Raw genomic sequence first — 22,591 nt, 5'->3', positions numbered from 1 at the left:
CACCAGAACACACTGGTCAGCACCCTGAGCCATTGGCTAAGAGCACTGATTGGTTGCCGATCGGCAGACCTTTTTCCGTCATGCCCCTTCGAAAGAAGCCGGCTTTTGTCAGACGGTCTGCCGTACACACAGGCCGAATGTCAGCTGGTTTCTATTGAACCAGCCGGCACTACCCGATATTCTTCCCATGTGTATGGGGCTTAAGGCTGCGTTTATAATATGCAACATTTTTAGAAAACAAATTTGAACCTCACTATAAGAGGGTAGCAATCAACTCATGAATGCTATCGAGGGCCTTGGAAGTGTAGATATGTTGAAAAATCTTTGTAGCTGGTCAGAACAGAGTGTTAAAAAAAAATGTGTTTTTAGCTGTGTAGCAACATAGCATTATCACTTATCATATGATACAACACCACTGTCAGAACACTTCACTTCATAAGAACACATTTGTGTGTTGCTATCAATCCTTTAGGCCCCTTTCACACTGGTGAGATTTTCCTGCGCTTTTAAAAAATTTTCCCTATCAAATCCTACGTAACCGTTTACACTGCAGGTGCATTGCACTTTGAACAGTCCTGTATGCCGCAGGACAAAGAAAAAACTGAGAGTATGCTGTACTAACTAAGCGATGTTAGTGCAGCGATCTCTCACCACTGTGCTATTATGTTCTGATAGGGGGATAGCATGCCCGTCGACAGAAGCTGGTCGTTACTGGCCAATATTTGGGTCGTTTTTACCAGTCTTTAAAGTCTAAACTTTCAGATATGGGGTTTGAGAGGAGAACAGTGACAGTTGAGAGAGAGAGTGGATGAAAGGTGTTGGCCGCTAGATCTCTTAAAGTAGCAAGGTCTTAAAGCAGTACATTGTGTGTAGAGGGTAAAGGCTCGTGCTGGTCTGCACAACAGAGTAATGCAGGCCAGCTACAGAGCCTGGGGGGTTTAAATGTGCCACATATACTGAAAAAATATTTCCACACTTACAAACATTATTTAAAATAATGCATATAAATGTTATTGATTTTTGTTTACAAAGTAGTACCAGAAAGAGGGAAAGACATACATATACAGTACAAGGATAGTACATTCATTATATTCATTACACTCCAGGAAGCCCAATAGTAAGGGCTGTACAGATAGAAAGGGAGCTGGAACTACGCGTTTCGCAAAGAATGCTTCTTTGGGCTCCAGCAAGTTGAAAGCATTAATTTTTCTGAGAAGTAGATAGTATGTATATTAGTTTCCAGAAGGAGATATATATTCACATTATTCATAGACTTGAAAAGTATAAGTTTAAAATCAAACTGAATATTAAAGGAATAGCGCTATTTAAAGAGACGGTCAACCATTTTATATCAAAATTCCTATGGCATTTCCAATCCTTTGAATACCACATGTCAACCACCTTCTTGGAAGCTTACCTTTATTTTGCTATATACATATCCTTCTGAGATCATTCACCTCACCCCCACAGGGTAAGTCTTCCTTGATGGAAGCGATTTTCAGATTTATCTGATTTGTTAAACTTTATTAACCCTTTCCTTTTCTTCACTTTTCCCTTTTTATTCTTTTTATAAACCTTTTTTCTTGTCACGATTCTTTTTACAGCAGTGTTCCCTCATAGATAATACTGGGACTCTGAAACACTGATTGGCATTTAAAGCTTTAATTCTCTTTTTTACATCACGGGTGATATTTTAAATACTTCACACTCTATCCATCCTATAATTTTTTCTTAATCCCACAATTGGTCTAAATAACTTAGATGTACTTTCTGTAATATTTTTTCTTTGCTCCTAGGGTGCAAATGTTATCCCTCCATTTTCTTCCTCACCTCATTCTCCCCAGTTATTCCCCATCTATGTCCTTTTGAAAGACACATACCCAGTCAACAGATTACATATATAAATTCAGTAAGAAGCAGCGATACAACAATGTTATAGGTAAGCTTTTTTTGCCATATACTGTATTTTTGAAATATTCTAATTCTCTCATCTTTTTATCTTGCCACATGCACTATGGTTGCTATATACATATAAATAACCAATAAATGACAAACATTAATAAAATACGCCTGTGCAGATTCCTCAAACCACCTCTTTTCTCGTCTGGCCCCCTCCCCAGGGCGCTCTGTATTCCCTATCCAGTGGTCGCCAGGGATTCAGCCAACATGCCCCCCCTTAAGCTCTTCTTAATGATTACTATATATACAAGAAACTCCCCCTTTGCTCCTTCTATTGTCTTCTCACTTCTCGTTTTTCCTTCCCTTTTCTATTTCTCCCTTTTCCCTCTTCCCCTCTTTTTTCCCTGCTTCCCCTTCTGCTTCCTCCCTCTTTTTTTCTTCCTCTCCTTCTCCTCGCCCTTATACCTAACATGTCGTTAAACGAGATAACATTTATTGTTCCTTTATATATAGATAGAGATGAAATGTTATAAAGTAGAAAATATTGGATATATAGTGGTTATAAAGAGAAAATATTATCTTTAGCTATATAGAGAAAAATAATATTCCTTATCTGGATAAGATAGAATGTAATAAATCCGGAATTATTTTTGATTTTAAACTTATACTTTTCAAGTCTATGAATAATGTGAATATATATCTCCTTCTGGAAACTAATATACATACTATCTACTTCTCAGAAAAATTAATGTTTTCAACTTGCTGGAGCCCAAAGAAGCATTCTTTGCGAAACGCGTAGTTCCAGCTCCCTTTCTATCTGTACAGCCCTTACTATTGGGCTTCCTGGAGTGTAATGAATATAATGAATGTACTATCCTTGTACTGTATATGTATGTCTTTCCCTCTTTCTGGTACTACTTTGTAAACAAAAATCAATAAAATTTATATGCATTATTTTAAATAATGTTTGTAAGTGTGGAAATATTTTTTCAGTATATGTGGCACATTTAAACCCCCAGGCTCTGTAGCTGGCCTGCATTACTCTGTCGTGCAGACCAGCATGAGCCTTTACCCTCTACACACAATGTTTGCTCTTTGGGGGAGGTGCCAACGAATGTCTGTTTAAAAAGCCGCTATCTCCCCTACCACAATTTTCCGTCTTAAAGCAGTAATGACCACCTCCCCCTTAAAAAAAATAAAATAAATAATAATAATATACACATACATACAGTATAGATATATACAGTATAGATATATCTATACTGTATATATATATTGCAGCTTACAAATCCTTAAATGTATTCGTTTTTTTAAGCTTTTTCCCTTTATTTGCCCCCTGGTGAACTTCTGGCCAGTAACACACTTCCTGCCTTAGGCTTAATGCACATTGGACATTTGGCTATCTTCCCTAGACGCCTTTCCTCCTGGCAGCAGCGTTTAGCCGCATAAGGGCCTGGGCGTTAATTAATTTCATTGGCCAGAAAAATTATTCATTCTAGCCATTGAAATTAAAGTGGATGTAGAGGCTCAAGGTTTTTACCTTTGTGCATTCTATGCATGAAGGTAAAAAAACCTTCTGTGTGCAGCAGTCCCCACTTATACTTGCCTGAGCCCCATCTGGATCCAGTAATGTGCACGAGAGTATCGGCTCTCCCAGGTCTCTTTCTCCTCATTGGCTGAGTCAGCAGCGGGAGTCATTGGTAATCACAGCCAGTGAGCCAATTAAAAGAGAGAGGGGGGCGGGGCTGAGCATCGTTCCATGTGTGAAGGGACACACAGAGTAGCAGTTCAGGTGCCCCCATAGCAAGCTGCATGCTATGGGGGGCACTCAGCAGGAGGGAGGGGTCAGAAGTACCGGCGGGGGACCTGAGAAGAGGAGAATTGAGCTGCCCTGTGCAAAACCACTGCACAGAGCAGGTATGTATGACATGTTTGTTATTTTTTTTTAAATATGCCTTTAATATTACTTTAACGCTCAGGTGCTAAACGTGCCTAGTGTTAATGGGTGTTTACACATCTAGCATCATGCTCCTGCCTCTAAACTTCTGTAAATGCCTATGTGTGCATGACTAACATGCAGGGGTGTTTAGAGGCAGAAAAAAAAAGAGCCAGGCGCCCCTATGAGCAATGTTAAAAATGTCCAGTGTGCATAAGACCTTAGGGGGCCTACACTATATGGACAGGCAAAAAAGACACCTTTAAACAGCAGCAATGTCAGTCTGGGGAGAGGGTACTGTCAGACAAGCAGATCTAGATGGACTTGACTAACAAACTAAAACTGAATTCAAGCTAACACTTTATAATCAGTTACAGCACCAGTTTTTTTTTTCTTCCTTTTGGGATAAAAGTTTTACATAAATTAATAAAAGATGACTAGTGTAAGCTCCCATGTCATTGTTAAATGCCCGACCCTGGTGATTTGACAGAGGAAAGTGCCCCGTTGCATGCTTGGATACTGTATAAATGCCAGGAGCACATGTGCTTGGTGTTTTTTTTTGGCTGGATAGTGAAGTCCCGGAGGGAGGGGGCGGCTGCCTCCTGCTCTGCAGAGGTGCCATGCGGCCTCAGGTAGTCGACCTGAGGGCCTGGAGAGTGCTAGTGAGGAATTGAACCCGGAGGTCCTGTGAAGCTGACTGAGAGGGGAGACACTGTAGGATCTGATTCTGCAGTACAGTGAGTACAGATCTGTGTAAAGGAGCCTGACCTGACGGGGGCCACCCCTGCAGCTAAAAGAATCAGTGGAAGGGTGTCAATAAAGGGGATGCTAGTGAGTGTCCCAAAGAAAATATAGTTCACCAAGTCTATTGCTGGAGAGAAAGAGCAATGAGACTTAACAGTTTCCATACATGTGGCAGTATGGATTAAGCAGTGCAGCTGCTTCAAAAAGCAACCTGGTGAGACAAAGTGAGAGTTGTCCTTATCCATTATAAATAGTTCCAGTTGGAGTATCCCACTTTTCGACTCTCCCATCCAAGTTACAAAATAGACACAAAAACCAATACCCCTGGACTGTTTATTGAGTGATGAGCCATCAGAATTGAGTGATGAGCCATCAGAAGTAGGGAGGGATGTGTGAACTGTACCCAAAGTGACTGTGTTCTGGTAATCAGAGGAGGCCCGAGAAGTCATCATAAAGCAAGCCCTATGGGGGATAGTGCTACATAAGCAATGTCCTTCCCTGTTTTTACAGTATATTATATGGGAAACCCTAAGGATGGTCAGATCTTGCTCTCTCAAGTCTCTCAATGTCTCTTCCAAACTAAATCATTTTTATGTGGCTATAAAAAAACATTGTATATATTATGATCTACAAACCATTTGAATAGAGGTAAGTCCCAGCTGCACAACTGATGCAGGAAAAGCAACATTTATAGAGTCCTTTTGGCTGTTTTTCCTGCCCTGGTAAGCATTCAGAAGAACACACTGATGATGGCACCTAATAAAATAAATACAGTTTTATCAAAATAGTTATAAATCAGGCAGTAGGCTTCATTTAATAACCTGGTAGGAAGATCAATTCAGCAAAGAAAATTATAGCAACCAATCACAAAGAACCATATTTCTGAAAGCTGAATCCAGACAGACCTGGGAATTTGTCAGCATTTGATTGCAGAGACTAAATAAGCTCCTTGTATATGCCACTTCTTTACCCGGTATATGCCAGCTGACTGCTTGTATATGCTAGTGATCTACTAGTATGTTCCACTAATATACCATTATATGACACAGATCTTCTAGTATTAAAAAAACTGGTTGGCTGTATATGACACTGATCTGGCTATATGTGTCACTATTGCCTGTAAATTGCTACTACACTGTCTGTATATACTACTGTGCTATTTATATATTCCACAGTTGCCCATCTATTGGAGTGAGATACCTGTATTTTGCCAAAAGATTGGCATGGCTGTTTTGCGAGAGCTCACCTTTTTCCCCCATTGATTTCATGCTCATGAGCCAAAATCCCAAAAGCTTCCATGTATACATGCAAGATGTTGTGGGCTAACTTTGTGGTACATATAGGCCACTCAGAAATCTCTGATTCCCTGGAATAAGAGTGCTAATGGACAAAAGCTTGATTGAAAATATGATTACCAATATGCTAGATGATTAGTGCAGCCAGGTGAAGGAGATTGTTTAAAATGCTTGCCTCTAAAAAGATGTCTGTCAAAAGCTTATAATCACATTCATTTGATTTTCTTGGCTAAGGTCATTTCACCAATGCAAGTTGCTCCATTTTTATTTTAGCTGGATTACTGTATTTGCCCACTTAATAACCCCACCTCCCTTAATCATAACTAACCGCATTGTTTGGGGTTTGCCAGATAAAATTTTGGAGATTGATATCAAGTTTTCCTAAGCTGGGGTAGGACCCAACATTCAGAAATTGAGTTTGACCAAACCAGTTCCAGAAGACAATGTCATATCCTGTGGAAGAATCACCATGCACGTTGAAGCTTATTTCATTGTTCAGGAGTGAGAATTTTACATGATTGAGCGCCTCTGTGACCTGAATTGAAGAAAAGAGAGGTGCATTAATTTGGCTTACTTACATCCCAACAGGCAACACAAGTGATGTCATCTGTGACTGTGCGGTCACGTGATCCCCCTCCACTCTCCTTCCCCGATCTAATGAGAGCAACGGGAGGGGCTGAGATTCCCCTCTGACGTCAGCCGGCCAGCAGAGGGAGACCATGTGACCACACACTGTGCAAGAAGGTATTTAGGAATATCATTTTTTAAAAATCGACAACAGTGCTTATTATGTTCCTAAATAAGAGGGAATGCCAGGAATCTTTATATATTATTGTAAAGGAATAGTGGCAGGAATGGCTGAGGGGAGATCAGATCTCATACTGAGCTGACAGGCAGGGAAGGAGGGGGGGAGGGAGAGACTCGCAGCAAAGAGTGGGATGACGGAGGTACGTAAACTGACCACCTTATTATGGGTCAGCAGCCATGATTACCATGATCAGCACACACAGGAGGACACAGGAACAGGCAGGATCAACCAGGTATTTGACATCATACAATGGGACAAATTACACGGCACAAGCACTATGGTATAGGCCATGTTTTAAAGAGACAGGAGCATTTTTGTTTTTTTTAGGGTTACAACCTCTTTAAATACAGTGTATGATATTAATAATTATATTTTTTTGTTTGTTTTTGATTAATCGATGTGCACTATGTGTGCAGTTATGCTTTAGGATCACATCAAACTAATGAAATGAAAATTGATATCCAGTTCTTCAATTAAATTAGAGGAATTTACAACAGCAACCTGAGATCCTTTACAGATTTTACAGTCCAAGTTTATATTTTAACAGATTTTTGGTGGGCTCCTTAACTGTGGGGCCTATAGTGATTAGTTCATCTAGTCTGGCACTGATGCAAGGTGGCAAATAAAAGCAAGGAATGTGACAGATTTAAAGTGTTACTAAACCCACAACAGTAAAAATCAGTCGGTATGTGTAGTAAAGCATGCTTGTTACACTCACTGTGGAACCTAAGAAGTTAATCATCTGCATTGTGTAAAAAGGCTGTTTGATCTTGTCTTCTCTGATCCTCCCCTTCTTCCACATTCCCCAAACCATCTCCTAGTAGAACAGAGTCTTGGGGGCAAGCTACACATGCTCAGTTTGGTGTGCATTGCTAGAGTTTTTTTTTTCTCTTGAGAGAATGCATGTGTTCAGCACAGGGCCAATCAGTACTGTCCAGACAGAGGGTCAGGGGTCATGCAGCCTCATAGGACTATCAGAGGAGAATGGAAACTCCTCCTACAAGCTTTAACCAGAGACTGATAGAAGTCACAAGACTGCTCTAACTGCTGATGAGAAGAGGTATTTAGCAGTTTATATTTTCTAAAACTATTGCATTTCCATGTTCCGTGTACTGTGGGAGACCAGATGCAGGGTCCTGGGTTTAGTAACACTTTAAGCTCTGCATGTGGCAATCAAATTTGATAGAGGTAAAATAGCTTATGATCTCTTGTTCATATCGCTAGGAATTGCTGTATCCTTCTACAGTATGTTAAACCAACTTGTATGACCTTCAACATCAGGCAAGTGTGTCAAAACAGGAGTAGCTGTTGAACAAGGGAAAGGGATGGTTGCTTTATTTCCAACTCATATCACGAAGAACAGTTAAGGGCCCTTTTACCACTTGCTTGGACAGAGAGTAGGAATCACTAAGGCTCCGTTCACATGTAGGCGTTTTGGGGCGTTTTTGGGGGAGTTTTTCTGCTCTAGGATCAGCTCTCAAAACGCCCAACAAGAAAAATCCTATTCATTTCAATGGCCCCTGTTCACATCTGAGCGTTTTAACGCTGTGAGCAAAACGCCCAACCCTCAAAAAAGTACATGAGCTTCTTTTTGGGCAGATTACAGGCGTTTTCCATTGGTCTCTATTCAATCTAAAAACGCCTGCACAAAAAAACGCCTGTAAAAACGGCTGTAAAAACGCCTGTAAATCGCAGTAAAAATCGCGGTAAAAAAAAGCGCTCAGGTGTGATTGTAGCCTAATGGAAGCTCAATTACCTGCACCTCTTCCTGGGAATTGGAAGTGTGGAGGAGCTTTATTTGAAGGTTTGACATATGAAGGTCTGGATTGGCATGTATAACGCTGGGGGCCTGCACACTGGCAAATCTCTTCCTGGGTATTCCAGACTATTTTTAGCAGCTTTATTTCTCAATGAGATATCTATGATCTATGTTCACATATAATTATACTATAACTAAAGTAGCACCACCTACTTGCCATGGGTAGATGTCCTTGTTGTCACAGTGGGTTTTATTACAGCCAAGCACATCATGTAATGCATTAGCCACAGCATAAACTGCGGCATAGATGCTAAAGCTGCTTCTTTGTTCTGAAAAACCCAGAAGGTTGCTTAGTGAGATGTTGTGACAACCGTCACAGTTCTGGTTGCAGTTTTCTTCCAGCCTTGACCCTCTAGAACTGTTTTTGCTTCGATAAAACACTTTTTTAAGATATTCATCAAAGCCTGGGATCTTCACATATTTTTGGGCAATACCAAATATCACCCCTAGTTTGTTAATCTTAGGTAAGCTGTATATGTCTGTAGACAATGACCAAGTTTCAGTTGCAAGCCAGATTTTTGAAGGAAAGTTCATATCCACCAGTTCATTAAAAAAGTCAACAAGAATGATGTCCAGTGAAAATATCAAGATCACATTAACATTGGTGAAGATGATATTGTTAGCAATCTGGTGTATTCTGCTTTTCCACATGGCTTCCTGACCAGATACTTTAATGGGTATGAAGTCTTTATAGGCAATACAGACATTAAGATCGGAGGTGGCTTCTACAAACTGCTCAACTCCACGCATCCCATATTCATCAAAACTTCCCAAGACAGCTATCCAAGTCCAATTAAAATAACTTAGGATGTCTACAAATGCTTGTTGCTGCACCATACTGCTAGGGATCGTCTGAAAACAGGCCGGCAGACTCAGTGAACTCATCCTTTTACTGGTGGCAATAACATTGATCTGTAAACATAAAAGGACAAATATTTATATTCACTAGAAATTTTCACCTAAAGCCCTTCTCTGGGCAAATGTGTTCCTACCCTTAATCCCAACATTTCACCACCCTCCCATCCAATCCAATTTCTAAAAGATCCCTCTAACAAGGTTTTCTACTCACCTGAGTCTGTTGCCAAATAACCTAAGGCCTCTTTTACATGGGCGTACCGTATGTCCGTATATCACCCCATCCGTTTGCGGGTGATATACAATCCCAATGCATGTCAATGGGATTGCGGATGTCAGCGGATGACCATCCGCTGACATCTGATTTGCGTCCTTTCAGTTCTGTTCCGTTTTTTGGAACGGAACAGAACCCTATTTTTCTTCCATTTAAAAAACAGAAAGGACGAAAAATCGGATGTCAGCGGTGTCACCCGCTGACATCCGCAATCTCATAGACATACATTATGTTCGTGTATCATCCGCAAACGGATGGGATGATATGCGGACATACGGACCGGATGACACAAGTGTCATCCGTGTCCGTAAAAAAAAGAAAAAAAGTGCCGGAGTGGATCGCAATACGGTCTGCTCCGTGTGAAAGAGGCCTTACTCTTATGACATTACCAGTGATCCACTGCTGAAGCCTAGGCATTTCACCAGCCGGTCACTGCTCGTCGTGACATCTCCACACCACCACTGAAGTCTGCAAGACCTGTGAGGACCAATCACAGGTCCTGAAGCTAAAGGCAGGCAGCCAGGCAAATATGTGGACACCTAAAGGAGGACACTCCCACTTTCAGTCTAAAAGAGAAATGGATCTCTTTTATCATGTAACCAGGATTTAGGTAAATAGTTGCACCATTTGAATTTATTTTTTTATATTGCTGTGGAGTGCTGGAGGGGGTGTTGTTTATGTGGAGGGAGTCGCCAGACAGGTTTTAACTGTAACCCTGTACTCCACAACTCATTACAAATTCCATGACCACATCCAAGGCACTTTAAATCATGGGCAGCACATTGGCTAAGTGGTTAGCACTTCTGCCTGGCAGTACTAGGGTTTGAATCCTATCCATGGTACTACCTGCCTAGAGTTTGCATATTTCTCCTGTTCCTGTGTGGGTTGCCTTCAGATACACCAGATTCCTCACACAATCTAATGACATGTTGGTAAGTTAATTGGCTCCTGTCTAAATTGGCCCTAGTATAAATGTGAGTAAGGTACCTTAGATTGTAAGCACCTTGAGAGCAGAATATATCTATTTTTTTTTTTTCATTTTGGAAGGAGCCCTTGAATAGCGACAGGCATAAATGTTATCTGACACTTTAGGTACATTAAATGGCTGGGAAGGAACTACTGTTGCTCCTGCCAACCATATATCACTACAAGGTACAATAGCATCGTAAAGGTCTACAGCAATAACCACAGCACTCAGCATTTCAACACACCCAGAGGAGTCAGTTATACCCAATATTGCCAGGTACTCTTTTAACTCACTTAGGTGACACAGTTTTTCTGCTGACTAGCTGTTCATCTCATCATTCGTCTACTACTGCTGGCTGCTGTGCTAGTAGAGTTTTTATAGTGGCCAGTTTCCAAATGTTAAATGGTCCTAAATCTATTCTTGTGGAAATGCTGGTCAAGAGTGGTCCAGATTCAAGCTCCATTCTCTCTCTGCATCCACCACATTCCCATCCAGAAGCATATTTTAGAATGAAAGTGAGGTTAAATAGTTACATAGATAGTGAGGTTGAAAAAAGACACCAGTCCATCAAGTTCAACCTTTGATGGGTGTGTGTGTGTGCTATCAATAGTACATTGTATACCCCTTTATGTTGTAGTCGTTAAGATGCCCATCTAATCGTTTTTTTTAAATTATCGATGCTCCCTGCTGATACCACTGATTGTGGAAAAGAATTCCACATCCTTACCGCTCTGACAGTAAAGAACCTTTTAAGCAATTTAAGGTTAAACTGCATCCCTTCTAATTTTAGTGAATGGCTGCGTGTCTTTTTAAATTCCCTTTAGCTGAAAAATTTGTTCCCTATGCTAGGGTCGCCAGTACGGTATTTGTACATTGATATCATATCCCCTCTCAAGCGCCTCTTCTCCAGAGAGGATAAGATCAATGTTCATAGTCTTTGTTCATAGCTGAAGTCCTCCAGTCGCTTTATTAGCTTTGTTGCCTTTTTCTGAACTCTCTCCAGTTTCAGCACATCCTTCCTAAGGACCGGTGCCCAGAACTAGACGGCATACTTGAGATGCGGGCGGATCAGAGTCTTGTAGAATGGAAGAATTATCGTTTTATCTCTGGAGTAAATCCTCTTTTTAATACATGCCAGTATTCTGTTGGCTTTGCTTGCAGCAGGTTGACATTGCATGCCATTGCTGAGCTTGTTGTCTACTAGGACCCCCAGGTCCTTTTCCATCCTAAATTCCCCCAGAGGTTCTCCCCCTAGCGAGTAACTTGTGCTCATATTTTTGGCACCCGAAATGCATTACCTTATATTTTCCAACATTAAACCTCATTTGCCATGTAGATGCCCACCCCGTTATTTTGTTTAGGTCTTCTTGTAGGGTTTCCACATCCTACGTAGAAGTTATTGCTCTGCTTAGCTTAACGTTACAAGAAAATTGAGCAATACATTTGTGAGATAATTTCCTATTTTTTACCCAAATTATTTCAGCTTTCCCACTATTGTAAAGAAAATCATGCAGTCTTCAAAATTTATCCATAATCAGTAAAAACAACAGTGACATCTGGTGGCTAAACAGAGAAAGGGCACAGCAATATTATACAGTCAGGTCCATAAATATTGGGACATCAACACAATTATAATATTTTTGGCTCTATACACCACCACAATAGATTTGAAATAAACCATACAGACTTTCAGCTTTAATCTGAGGGTATTTACATCCAAATCAGGTGAACGGTGTAGGAATTACAACAGTTTGTATATGTGTCTCCCACTTTTTAAGGGACCAAAAGTAATGGGACAGATTAACAATCATAAATCAAACTTTCACTTTTTAATACTTGGTTGCAGATCCTTTGCAGTCAATTACAGCCTGAAGTCTGGAAGGCATAGACATCACCAGATGCTGGGTTTCATCCTTGGCGATGCTCTGCCAGGCTTCTACTGCAACTGTCTTCAGTTCCTGCTTGTTCTAGGGGCATTTTCCCTTCAGTTTTGTCTTCAGCAAGTGAAATGCATGCTCAATCGGATTCAGGTCAGGTGATTGACTTGGCCATTGCATAACATTCCACTTCTTTCCCTTAAAATACTCTTTGGTTGCTTTCGCAGTATGCTTCGGGTCATTGTCCATCTGCACTGTGAAGCGCCGTCCAATGAGTTCTGAAGCATTTGGCTGAATATGAGCAGATAATATTGCCCGAAACACTTCAGAATTCATCCTGCTGCTTTTGTCAGCAGTCACATCATCAATAAATACAAGAGAACCAGTTCCATTGGCAGCCATACATGCCCACGCCATGAAACTACCACCACCATGCTTCACTGATGAGGTGGTATGCTTTGGATCATGAGCAATTTCCTTTCCTTCTCCATACTCTTCTCTTCCCATCACTCTGGTACAAGTTGATCTTGGTCTCATCTGTCCAAAGGATGTTGTTCCAGAACTGTGAAGGCTTTTTTAGATGTTGTTTGGCAAACTCTAATCTGGCCTTTCTGTTTTTGAGGCTCACCAATGGTTTACATCTTGTGGTGAACCCTCTGTATTCACTCTGGTGAAGTCTTCTCTTGATTGTTGACTTTGACACACATACAGCTACCTCCTGGAGAGTTTTCTTGATCTGGCCAACTGTTGTGAAGGGTGTTTTCTTCACCAGGGATAGAATTCTTTGGTCATCCACCACAGTTGTTTTCCGTGGTCTTTTGGTGTTGCTGAGCTCACCCGTGCGTTCTTCCTTTTTAACCACTTTACGTCTGCTCACATTGCTGCTACTGCAGCAATGTGGCTCGTTATTGTCTACGTCGCTGGACTCCTCCCCTTGTGGGCGGCGCGCGCGCCGCCGGAGGCTCGCTCCAGTTGTATTCAGTTACAGCGGGAGTCGGGCCAGGGGAGGAGCGGCGGTGATCACCGCCGTTCTTCCCCGATCGTCGGGGATCGAGTGTGGAGATCCGCCCGCTTGTGTAAACAAAGCGGGCAGGTCTCCTAAGTGACAGGCAGGGTCAGATTGCAGGGTTCAGCATAGCTGAACCTGCGATCTGTCCCTGTGTCACTCAGTCACCTCCCCCCACACACGTTAGTAAGCACCAGGCATACATTAACCCCTCCCTCACCAATAAAAATTAACCCCTTCCCTGCCAGTGTCATTTTTACAGTAACAGTGCATATTTATAGCACTGATTACTGTAGTAATGTCACTGGTACCCCCAAAAGTGTCAAAAATGTCAGTCAAGGGTCCGATCTGTGCGCCGCAATGTCGCAGTCCCGCAAAAAAATCGCAGATCGCCGCCATTACTAGTTAAAAACAATAAAAATTACATACATTTCCCGTAGTTAGTAGCTGCGATAACTTTTGCGCAAACCAATCAAAATACGCTTATTGTGATTTTTTTTTACCAAAAATATGTAGCAGAAAACAAATTGGCAAAAAAAGTAAAACAATTTTGATTTTTAATTTTTTTTGGGGGGGAATTTCATATAAAAAAATATGTGAAAAATGTTGTTATTTTTTCAAAATTGTCGCTCTTTTTTTGTATATAGCGCAAAAAATCGCACAGGTGATCAAATACCACCAAAAGAAAGCTCTATTTGTGTGGAAAAAAAAGGACATAAATTTAATTTGGATACAGCATTGCACGACTGCACAATTGTCTGTTAAAGTAACGCAGTGCCGAATCGCAAAATATGGCCTGGTCAGGAATGGGGTAAAATCTTCCGGTCTTAAAGCAGTTAAAAATACGCTCATTGAGAATTTTTTTGTCAAAGATATGTAGCTAAATATATTTTGGCCTAAATATATGACAAAAATTGAATATATTGGATATTTTTTAACTGTCAAAGTAGAAAAATATTGTTATTTTTTCAAAATTATCTCATTTTTTTATTAATATCGCAAAAAATGAAAAGCGCAGAGGTGATCAAATACCACTAAAAGAAAGCTCTGTTTGTGGGAAAAAAAGGACGTAAATTTTGTTTGGGTACGGCGTTGCATGACCGCGCAATTGTCAGTTAAAGTCGCACAGTGCCGAATCGCAAAAAGTGGCCTGGACGTAAGACAGCAAAATCCTCCGGTGGTAAAGTGGTTAAGGATGTTTCAAACAGTTGATTTGGCCACACCTAATGTTTTTGCTATCTCTCTGATGGGTTTGTTTTGTTTTTTCAGCCTAATGATGGATTGCTTAACTGATAATGACAGCTCTTTGGATCTCATATTGAGAGTTGACAGCAACAGATTCCAAATGCAAATAGCACACTTGAAATGAACTCTGGACCTTTTATCTGCTCCTTGTAAATGGGATAATGAGGGAATAACACACACCTGGCCATGGAACAGCTGAGCAGCCAATTGTCCCATTACTTTTGGTCCCTTAAAAAGTGGGAGTCATATATACAAACTGTTGTAATTCCTACACCTTTCACCTGATTTGGATGTAAATACCCTCAAATTAAAGCTGAAAGTCTGCAGTTAAAAAACATCTTGTTTGTTTCATTTCAAATCCAATGTGGTGGTGTATAGAGCCAAAAAGACTAGAATTGTGTTGATGTCCCAATATTTATGGACCTGACTGTAGATAGTAACCACAGTTTCAGAGTATTGATCCTTAAGGATTTTCACCTTAATGCATGATGAAGAGGGGTCTACCCACGCTGTTTTTTTTTTGTAAAGTTTTTTTTTTGTAAAGTTTTTTTTTTTTGTAAAGTTTTTTTTTTTTACAGTCAGCTGTCAGAGAGAAACCCGCTGACAGCTGATGAGTTATCTGTTGTTAAAGACACAGCGGCCGACTTCCCGGCCTACTCCTTAGCATCCAGCTACTTGTCAAGAAACACCCTGGGGGTCTCCCGACCCCAGGCTGTTTTTTTAGCAAATACCACGTTAGACTGCCAGCAAAACCCTGGTGGTAATTATCACATACTTTTTTACTCTCTGGTCTATTTGTAAATTGGACTTAAGAGCTGTTTATGCGATATTTGCTGGCACATTTTTTTGTTTTCCGTTAATAGCGCATAAACTATTTTTTTTTCCGCATGCAATCATTAATCAAAATGAGAAACATGATACCCTTATCGCATCTAGTAAAGCTTAGTGAATTGACCCCTATAACTCTTCATTCAAGAAGAGTCTGCAACCGATAATATGGATAGCACACAGTGCTGTTCACGTTATCAAAACACGAATGCGCCAGGTTGCTGCGCTTAAAAAAATGAAGCCTCATGTGGAGTTTGGAAGGAATTGAAGCATCTCAACTGTTTCTATTCAAGACTATAGTAATCCACTATAAATCCACCGGCATGTGTTTGCAGCAAGTTTGCGATGTGTTTGCGGCACGTTTGCAGCACGTTAGGCCTTGGCCACGGCAGCTAAGAAAAAACGGAGGCTTCTGGGGTGCATTGTTAACAACGTCAAATGAGTTTGGGGAAAAATAAAAATAAAAAATGAGTTTGGGGAGCGTTTTTAACTCGCCTTTAACACGCATTAAACGCAAAGAAAACTCAACAAACTACTCACAATAACGCTATAGGTGTGTTTGTAAGCATCAGTTTATTGAGCAAGTGGAAACAAGGTCTTAGGTAGGATATTTACTTTAAAGAGTTTAAAATGAATGTTTAAGTTTTTATACTTAGGTATATTAAACCACTGTCTAAGATGGCAACTTACCTGTGGAAGACGCAGCAGGTTAAAAATGTCAGCAGTAGTTTCTGCCGCATCACTGTTGTCTGGGCCAATCACAGCAGTCACAGTGGGGATGTAGCTGGTATAACTTTTCTCAGTGTCAATAACATCATCTCTTGATATGAATTTTAGAGCTGGCTGAATGTTGTTATGTACGTAGCAGGTATCAAAGATGTTATACCCCAGAGTAACGTTCGGTAGTAGGGAGCTGCTGTTGTTAATCTCCTGCACTGCAAACTTCATAACTTGAAAATAGAAATACCCTGCAAGACTGATATTTAAACTGAAAGGAGAGAGAAAAACAAAATTGTATATAATGTCATACCAGAAAAGAAAGAACAATCATCACTGCTTTTAAAGCTGAGTATCAGGCAAATATAAAGCCATCATTTAATACAGTTATTTATTCATTACAATATAAGTGGCACATTTTTTATTTTTTTTTTAATTAGGATAAATATTTGACATTTTTCAGATGTTAGCCTTCTACGGAGTATCACTTACACTGGGAGAAGAGGAGGCACTTTATAACACTCTTTTTTTTTTTAACACTGTCTTTTTTGCTTGCATTCTGCCATTCATCACTAGTTTGCACATACACAGGGGATGTGAGCAAAGTGATGACATCATAAGTGTGTTGCTTCTCCTTCATTCATCAAGTACAAGTTTAACTATTGTATGAAAATGTGAGTGTCTGATCTTGCTATGCTGTCTGGCAAGAGTGCCTGGATCACAACACTGGTTTAACATGCTTACGGATCATTTTGCACTTAAGGCTACGTTCACATCTTGCCATTGCTATTACAGGCGTTTTTATGGGCGTTTTTTCAGGCGTTTTTATGGGTGTTTTTGCAGGCGTTTTACAGGCGTTTTTTGTGCTGGCGTTTTTAGATTGAATAGAGACCAATGGAAAACGCCTGTAATCTGCCCAAAAAGAAGCTCGTGTACTTTTTTGAGCGTTGGGCGTTTTGCTCACAGCGTCAAAACACCCAGATTTGAACAGGGGCCATTGAAATTAATAGGATTTGTCTTGTTGGGCGTTTTGAGAGCTGATCCTAGAGCAGAAAAACGCCCCCAAAACGCCTACATGTGAACGGAGCCTAAAGCTCAACTCCATCCTCTGGAATCTTTTCAGAAATCTATAAAGTGATATCAATAATAAACTGGTATTTACTTTACTATTTTCTAAATATGTGTGTTGCTGGTGGGTGGTTTGGGATTTCCCATATTTAACCGCTTGCCGACCGCCGCACGACTATATACTGCGGCGGTCAGCCCCTCACAGGCAGAGTGACGTATCGGTACGTCACTAGCCTGGGAGGGTCTGGGGAGCGAGCGCGCGCCGCCGGTGGCGCGCTCCCGCTCCCGCGCGGTCACGGACCCCCCCGCGCGTGTGACCGGCGGACCCGATGTCCGCCGGCCACTCTGCGATCGGCGGGGGAGAGGGAGAAAGTCAGGCAGCTTGTGTAAACAAGCTGCCTGTCATTCTCCTCGGTGTAAAGACACTGATCACACGGATCTACTATGTAGATCCGTTGATCAGTGTCCTTACAGCTCAAGCCACAGCCAATCACAGTAGAAAGCACGCCCCTAGGGACACACACAGCCCCTCCCTCCCAAATAAAGTTAACCCCTTCACTACCAGTGTATTTTTACAGTAACAGTGCATATGTATAGCACTGATTACTGTAGAAATGTCACTGGTAACCCCAAAAGTGTCAAAAATGTCAGTCAAGGGTCCGATCTGTCCGCCCCAATGTCGCAGTCCCGCAAAAAAAATCGCAGATCGCCGCCCCATTATGCGTTAAAAAAAAAACAACAAAAATGACAAAAATCTTTCCCTTTGTTAGTAAACGCGATAACTTTTGCGCAAACCAATCAAAATACGCTTTTTGCAATTTTTTTTACCAAACATAGGTAGCATAAAACAAATTGGCCAAAAATGTTAAAAAATTTAGATTTTTACATTTTTTTGGGGGGGAATTTCATATAAAAAAATGTGAAAAATATTGCTATTTTTGCAAAATTGACGCTATTTTTTTTTGTTTATAGCGCATGATCAAAAAATCGCACAGGTGATCAAATACCACCAAAAGAAAGCTCTGTTTGTGGGAAAAAAAGGACGCCAAATTCGTTTAGGTACAGCGTCGCACGACCGCGCAATTGTCCGTTAAAGTCATGCAGTGCCGAATCGCAAAATACCCCCTGGTCGTTTAGCAGCCAAATCCTCCGGGGCTTAAGTGGTTATATGATAAATGTGTGTTCTCTTGTCTATTCCTATAGTTAGGTCGTTTATCAAAGCTCTGACAAGGTTAATGGTGATGATATAATAACAATGTTAGCTATAGAAATTAACACAATGATCAAAAGCAAAGGTCTCATTTATTTACAAAGAAAGTAGAAAGGCTAACATAAAACACTAAAATAATACTACAGAGCATATAAAATAAAAAGAGCAGGGGTGATGCGATACTGTAAGTCTTTCCTTTTGGTACTGTATGCTTGCTGGGCTCCAGGACAAAGAGAGAGAAAGAGGCAGTCCATCACTGGCCATTGCCTTTTTAAAACACACTCGGGCACAACCCACACAAACACCCTCTGCCCACCCATGTAGTCCGCTGTCCAATGGGAAGCTATAAGGGGCTGTTCTTCCTAATCATCAGGAAGTATGTTATTCCCCTGAACACCTTCCAGGAAGTGTGTTGCTGTCTTCACCAGGTGGCACTGCTAAATTACCATCAAACTTCCTTACCCAGGTTAGCATCCCAGCAACAGCTGGCCTTTGATTTTGCTGTAAGTCAGGAAATCAGTCAGTTTAATTCGCACCTATCCAGGAGGTCTTAGCTGATGCTCCTCTACCCTCCCCCCATACATCACATCAGGAGGCCTATGCGAGAACATCCTTTAGGAGTTGAATTCCCATTTATGATTCCTTGTTACAATCACCCTGCGTGTGCTACTAGAAGTGAGAGTAAGCAAGCTATAGTCTGGCTCAGGGATTAACCTGAGTCATTGAATCTGGGTCAGGGTTTTTAGAGGCCAGGGCTGGATGACTCATCCTGGCAAGCTCTGTGGTGCCTTCCCCTGTTTCTATAATGTTGGAGAATGTTCTGGAAAATAGTGGGCGGAAGCTAGGAGGGATTGACTTGAATATTTAGGGGCCTTTAGCAAATCCCCAGGTTTGGGGCCTGACAGAGGAGTAAAGAGCATTTAAATAGACATAAGCCATGCCAGCAGGGGAGTCAGGTGGAAGATGGAGAAGCAGTGCTAAGGGAGGCTGTCAGTGGCCCTTGAGGGACCCCTTACTGGGGTGGGGGGGGGGGGGGTTACCTCAGGCTGGAGCTTGGGAGGCTGGCCTGGAAGGAACAAAGTTGGAGGGACCTTAACCCGGGAGGCAGCAGAGAAAGCAAGGAGAGACAGTAAGTAGATCAGCATGGTGCAGGGCGAGACAAGGGGAGAGACTGCCAGCTGGAGCAGTGGAACTGGGATCAATGACCACAGGGAAACAGGAGGAGATGTGATATGTTGTTTACTCCATTTGTGCTACTTTGCCAGGGGACTGAGAGTTCCTACCTGTAATGGGCTGTTGCTGAACTAACAATAGACTGTTAGTTCCATCAGGTGTGAGCCAGCAGAAGTTGTACATTGAGGAACCAAGTTTGTGCAGGTGGAAGGAAGAAGAAGAGTCTGTAAATAGGGAGAAAGTGTCCCTGAATTATTGTTGCTGTCTCACTGGGCATCCCGTAATCCCTTACTCCATCCAAGTTGTCATATCCTAATAAAATAGCAAAAAAAGGCAAAGACTGATTTCTGTGTCTGGATGAAAGAAGGAAATGCTTTGTGACTGGCTGTGCAGCAGTGGGGAACCTGATTTTAGCAACTCCTACTGGGGTAGTGCTACATGTTTTTCTAAGTATCAGTTCTTTCTGTAAAATTTGCATTTCACTAAGACCCCTTTCACACTGGTAGCGTCTGCCAGTGGATCTGCCCACTCAGCAGGGGATCTCTTCGCTGAGCAGGCAGATGACAGGTCTGTGTTTGCTCTTCTGATGCAGAGCAGACACGGACACAGCCCCCTGTTCTCTATGGGGCTGTCGAATGGAAACGGACCGCCAGTTTCCATCCAACTGTCATCTGTTCCAATCTGCCTGATGGATGGGCAACGTCTGTTTTTAGCGGATAGGATAGAAACAGATACCGGCAGGTGTCAGTGCACACTTACATTTTAAAGTTGGGGGGGGGGGTGTTCCAGATATAGGATCCACTCCGGGTGCCAAATGTTTTAGGTACACCCATGGGGCAGGGCCTGACCGGGGACACTGGAGGAGCCTCCCTATGCCTTTAAGGCAGATGGGGAGGAATGAGCAGCCCAGGGCCTAGACCCCACTCTGCACAATCAAATACAGCCTGAGGAGAGGGGGCCCCAGGCCGGAACACTCACCACTCATGGCCTCTCTCCTCTGCACAGACCAACACATATTTGGGACACCCGGGGCAAGAGGGGCCCCACATATCAGAGCCTGCATAGAAACATAGTGCAAGAGGGGCCCCCAGACCTCAGAAAGACCCTGCATAGAGACATAGTGCAGAAGGGGCCCTCAAACATAGGATAGTCTCTGCATAGAGACATAGTGCAGAAGGGGCCTCCAGTCATTGCAACTTGTTTCTTCTAAAGCTGAATTTAGAGTGATCCTTGTGTTCTTTTTAAAGAGATGTTTCTATATTGTAACTTATTATTACATATAGTAAAACTATAAACTCAAAAGTTTCGAACTACCGGTGATAAGCTGTTGAGCATTATCCTCAAGTGTTGTGTCATTGACTTGTTGCCATAAAGACATTTGTAAAGGGGAAAGTTAGTAAGATCACCCCGCCCATGTAGGGGTGCCAGAAATATTCCTGCACCCAGGCATCTGTAACCCTATAATCAGCCCTGCACATCCATACAGAGACAGTGCAGATCAAGGCATAATAAGTCAGTAATAGGTAAAAGATTAGCTGCAAGGGGACCACAGGCAATACTGGTTGCTAGTCCTTCATCCACTGGATGGGGGGGGGGGGTGCAGCTTTTAGAGTTCAATTCCTTCTTAAACATTCATATGCAATATTTCATATTTGCCTGAAATGTTTTACAAAGATATACTGCATACAAGGAATAAATATACCCATATACTCTATATGACTGACCAAACATTGCCTCAGTATATTCAACCACATTTAGTAATTTCTTGACCTTGCCAAAAATTGACAAGCAAAAATTCCACATTTTTGAGAATTTCAGAATTTTGAAACAATGTAAACAAAAAGAAGAGAACAATTGTAACTTTGCTCAAAGCAGCCATGAATGTGTTATGGACGATACCAATACACTTCCTGCAAGGTTTAATGTGCCCATTGAATAGAAAATATCTCACCTGGAACAGCTCTCTACCACTGGGGTATGGCGAGAAAGGCAGTCAGCTCCAGACGCATGAAGACTGAACAAACCACCAAGATTGTAATCTCCTTCATTAAAAAATTCTGAGTCAACATCCTCATCACAGCTGGACCCAATATGGACAAAAATGACAACCAAACCAAGGACAAACATGTGATGCCTCATCCTTGTTCTTTATCAGAGCTATCCCTGCTCCATGTACTCTGGTAATGCTGTAGTATGAAAATGTTTCCCCATTCTGAATGAAGCTCTGCGTTTTTGCATGTTTTCTTGAGTAATGTTTATTGTATACTCATGGGAGCTTAAATATGTAAAAATAATTGGTTAGTAAAATCTTTTGTTGATGAAACCATTAATTTGCATGATAAGAGAAAACAACTGCAAAAGGATCAGTAGTTCTAAAACACTCTAAATAAAGAACACGACATTCAAGGGTTTTACGGGACTGGGGACTCTCATTGTCCCCAGTGGTAGAAATGGTCTTCCTTGAGAAATGGAGTCTAAAGAGAGTTTGGTCTTCACCAAAGACTCCAGAAGGAGGTTTTGATTTTAATGTGTGACGCTCCCAGGTGGCAAATCTTAGGTCTGTCCCAGTGACAACAGCGGATGTTGTGACAGGCAATTAAAGTATTGAGGGAAAACCATAGCTTGTAAGCAGATGGAGGTCATAACAGGCAGCTAAAGCTAACTATACCATTAGATTTTTTTTTGCAGGCTGAACAAAAAAAATGTTTTCACAGGTTTGTCCATCTATGCTATACAGAGTGGATAGATACATCTCCCTTGCAGAACAGTGGCTGAATCTGATTGGGTACAGCTGCTGTACGGCTGACAAATTTCTGCTCTGCTTTCTCAATTGAAAATTGTCAGGCAGGAGGAGCCAACGGGGCCACCCA

The 22,591-nt window shown here is 41.6% G+C and overlaps 1 protein-coding gene across 1 annotated transcript in view; it reads right to left on the bottom strand.

Moving 5' to 3' along the window:
- The window catches only part of LOC309568543 (taste receptor type 1 member 2-like), a 23,212-nt gene extending 1,347 nt beyond the window's left edge, over window positions 1-21,865 (bottom strand). Inside the window, exons 1-5 of the mRNA XM_082274237.1 lie at window positions 21,673-21,865; window positions 16,244-16,541; window positions 8,655-9,413; window positions 6,203-6,409; window positions 5,215-5,335 (exon numbers count right to left, since the gene is read on the bottom strand). Of these exons, the coding sequence (XP_082130363.1) occupies window positions 5,215-5,335; window positions 6,203-6,409; window positions 8,655-9,413; window positions 16,244-16,541; window positions 21,673-21,860 (1,573 nt within the window). The 5' untranslated portion in view covers window positions 21,861-21,865. The remainder of the gene's footprint in view (window positions 1-5,214; window positions 5,336-6,202; window positions 6,410-8,654; window positions 9,414-16,243; window positions 16,542-21,672) is intronic.
- Window positions 21,866-22,591: the final 726 nt, after the last annotated feature.

Source organism: Pelophylax lessonae (assembly GCF_965119305.1).
Source record: "Pelophylax lessonae genome assembly, chromosome: 12".
NCBI lineage: Eukaryota > Metazoa > Chordata > Amphibia > Anura > Ranidae > Pelophylax > Pelophylax lessonae.
This window is presented reverse-complemented; position numbering and strand designations above follow the sequence as displayed.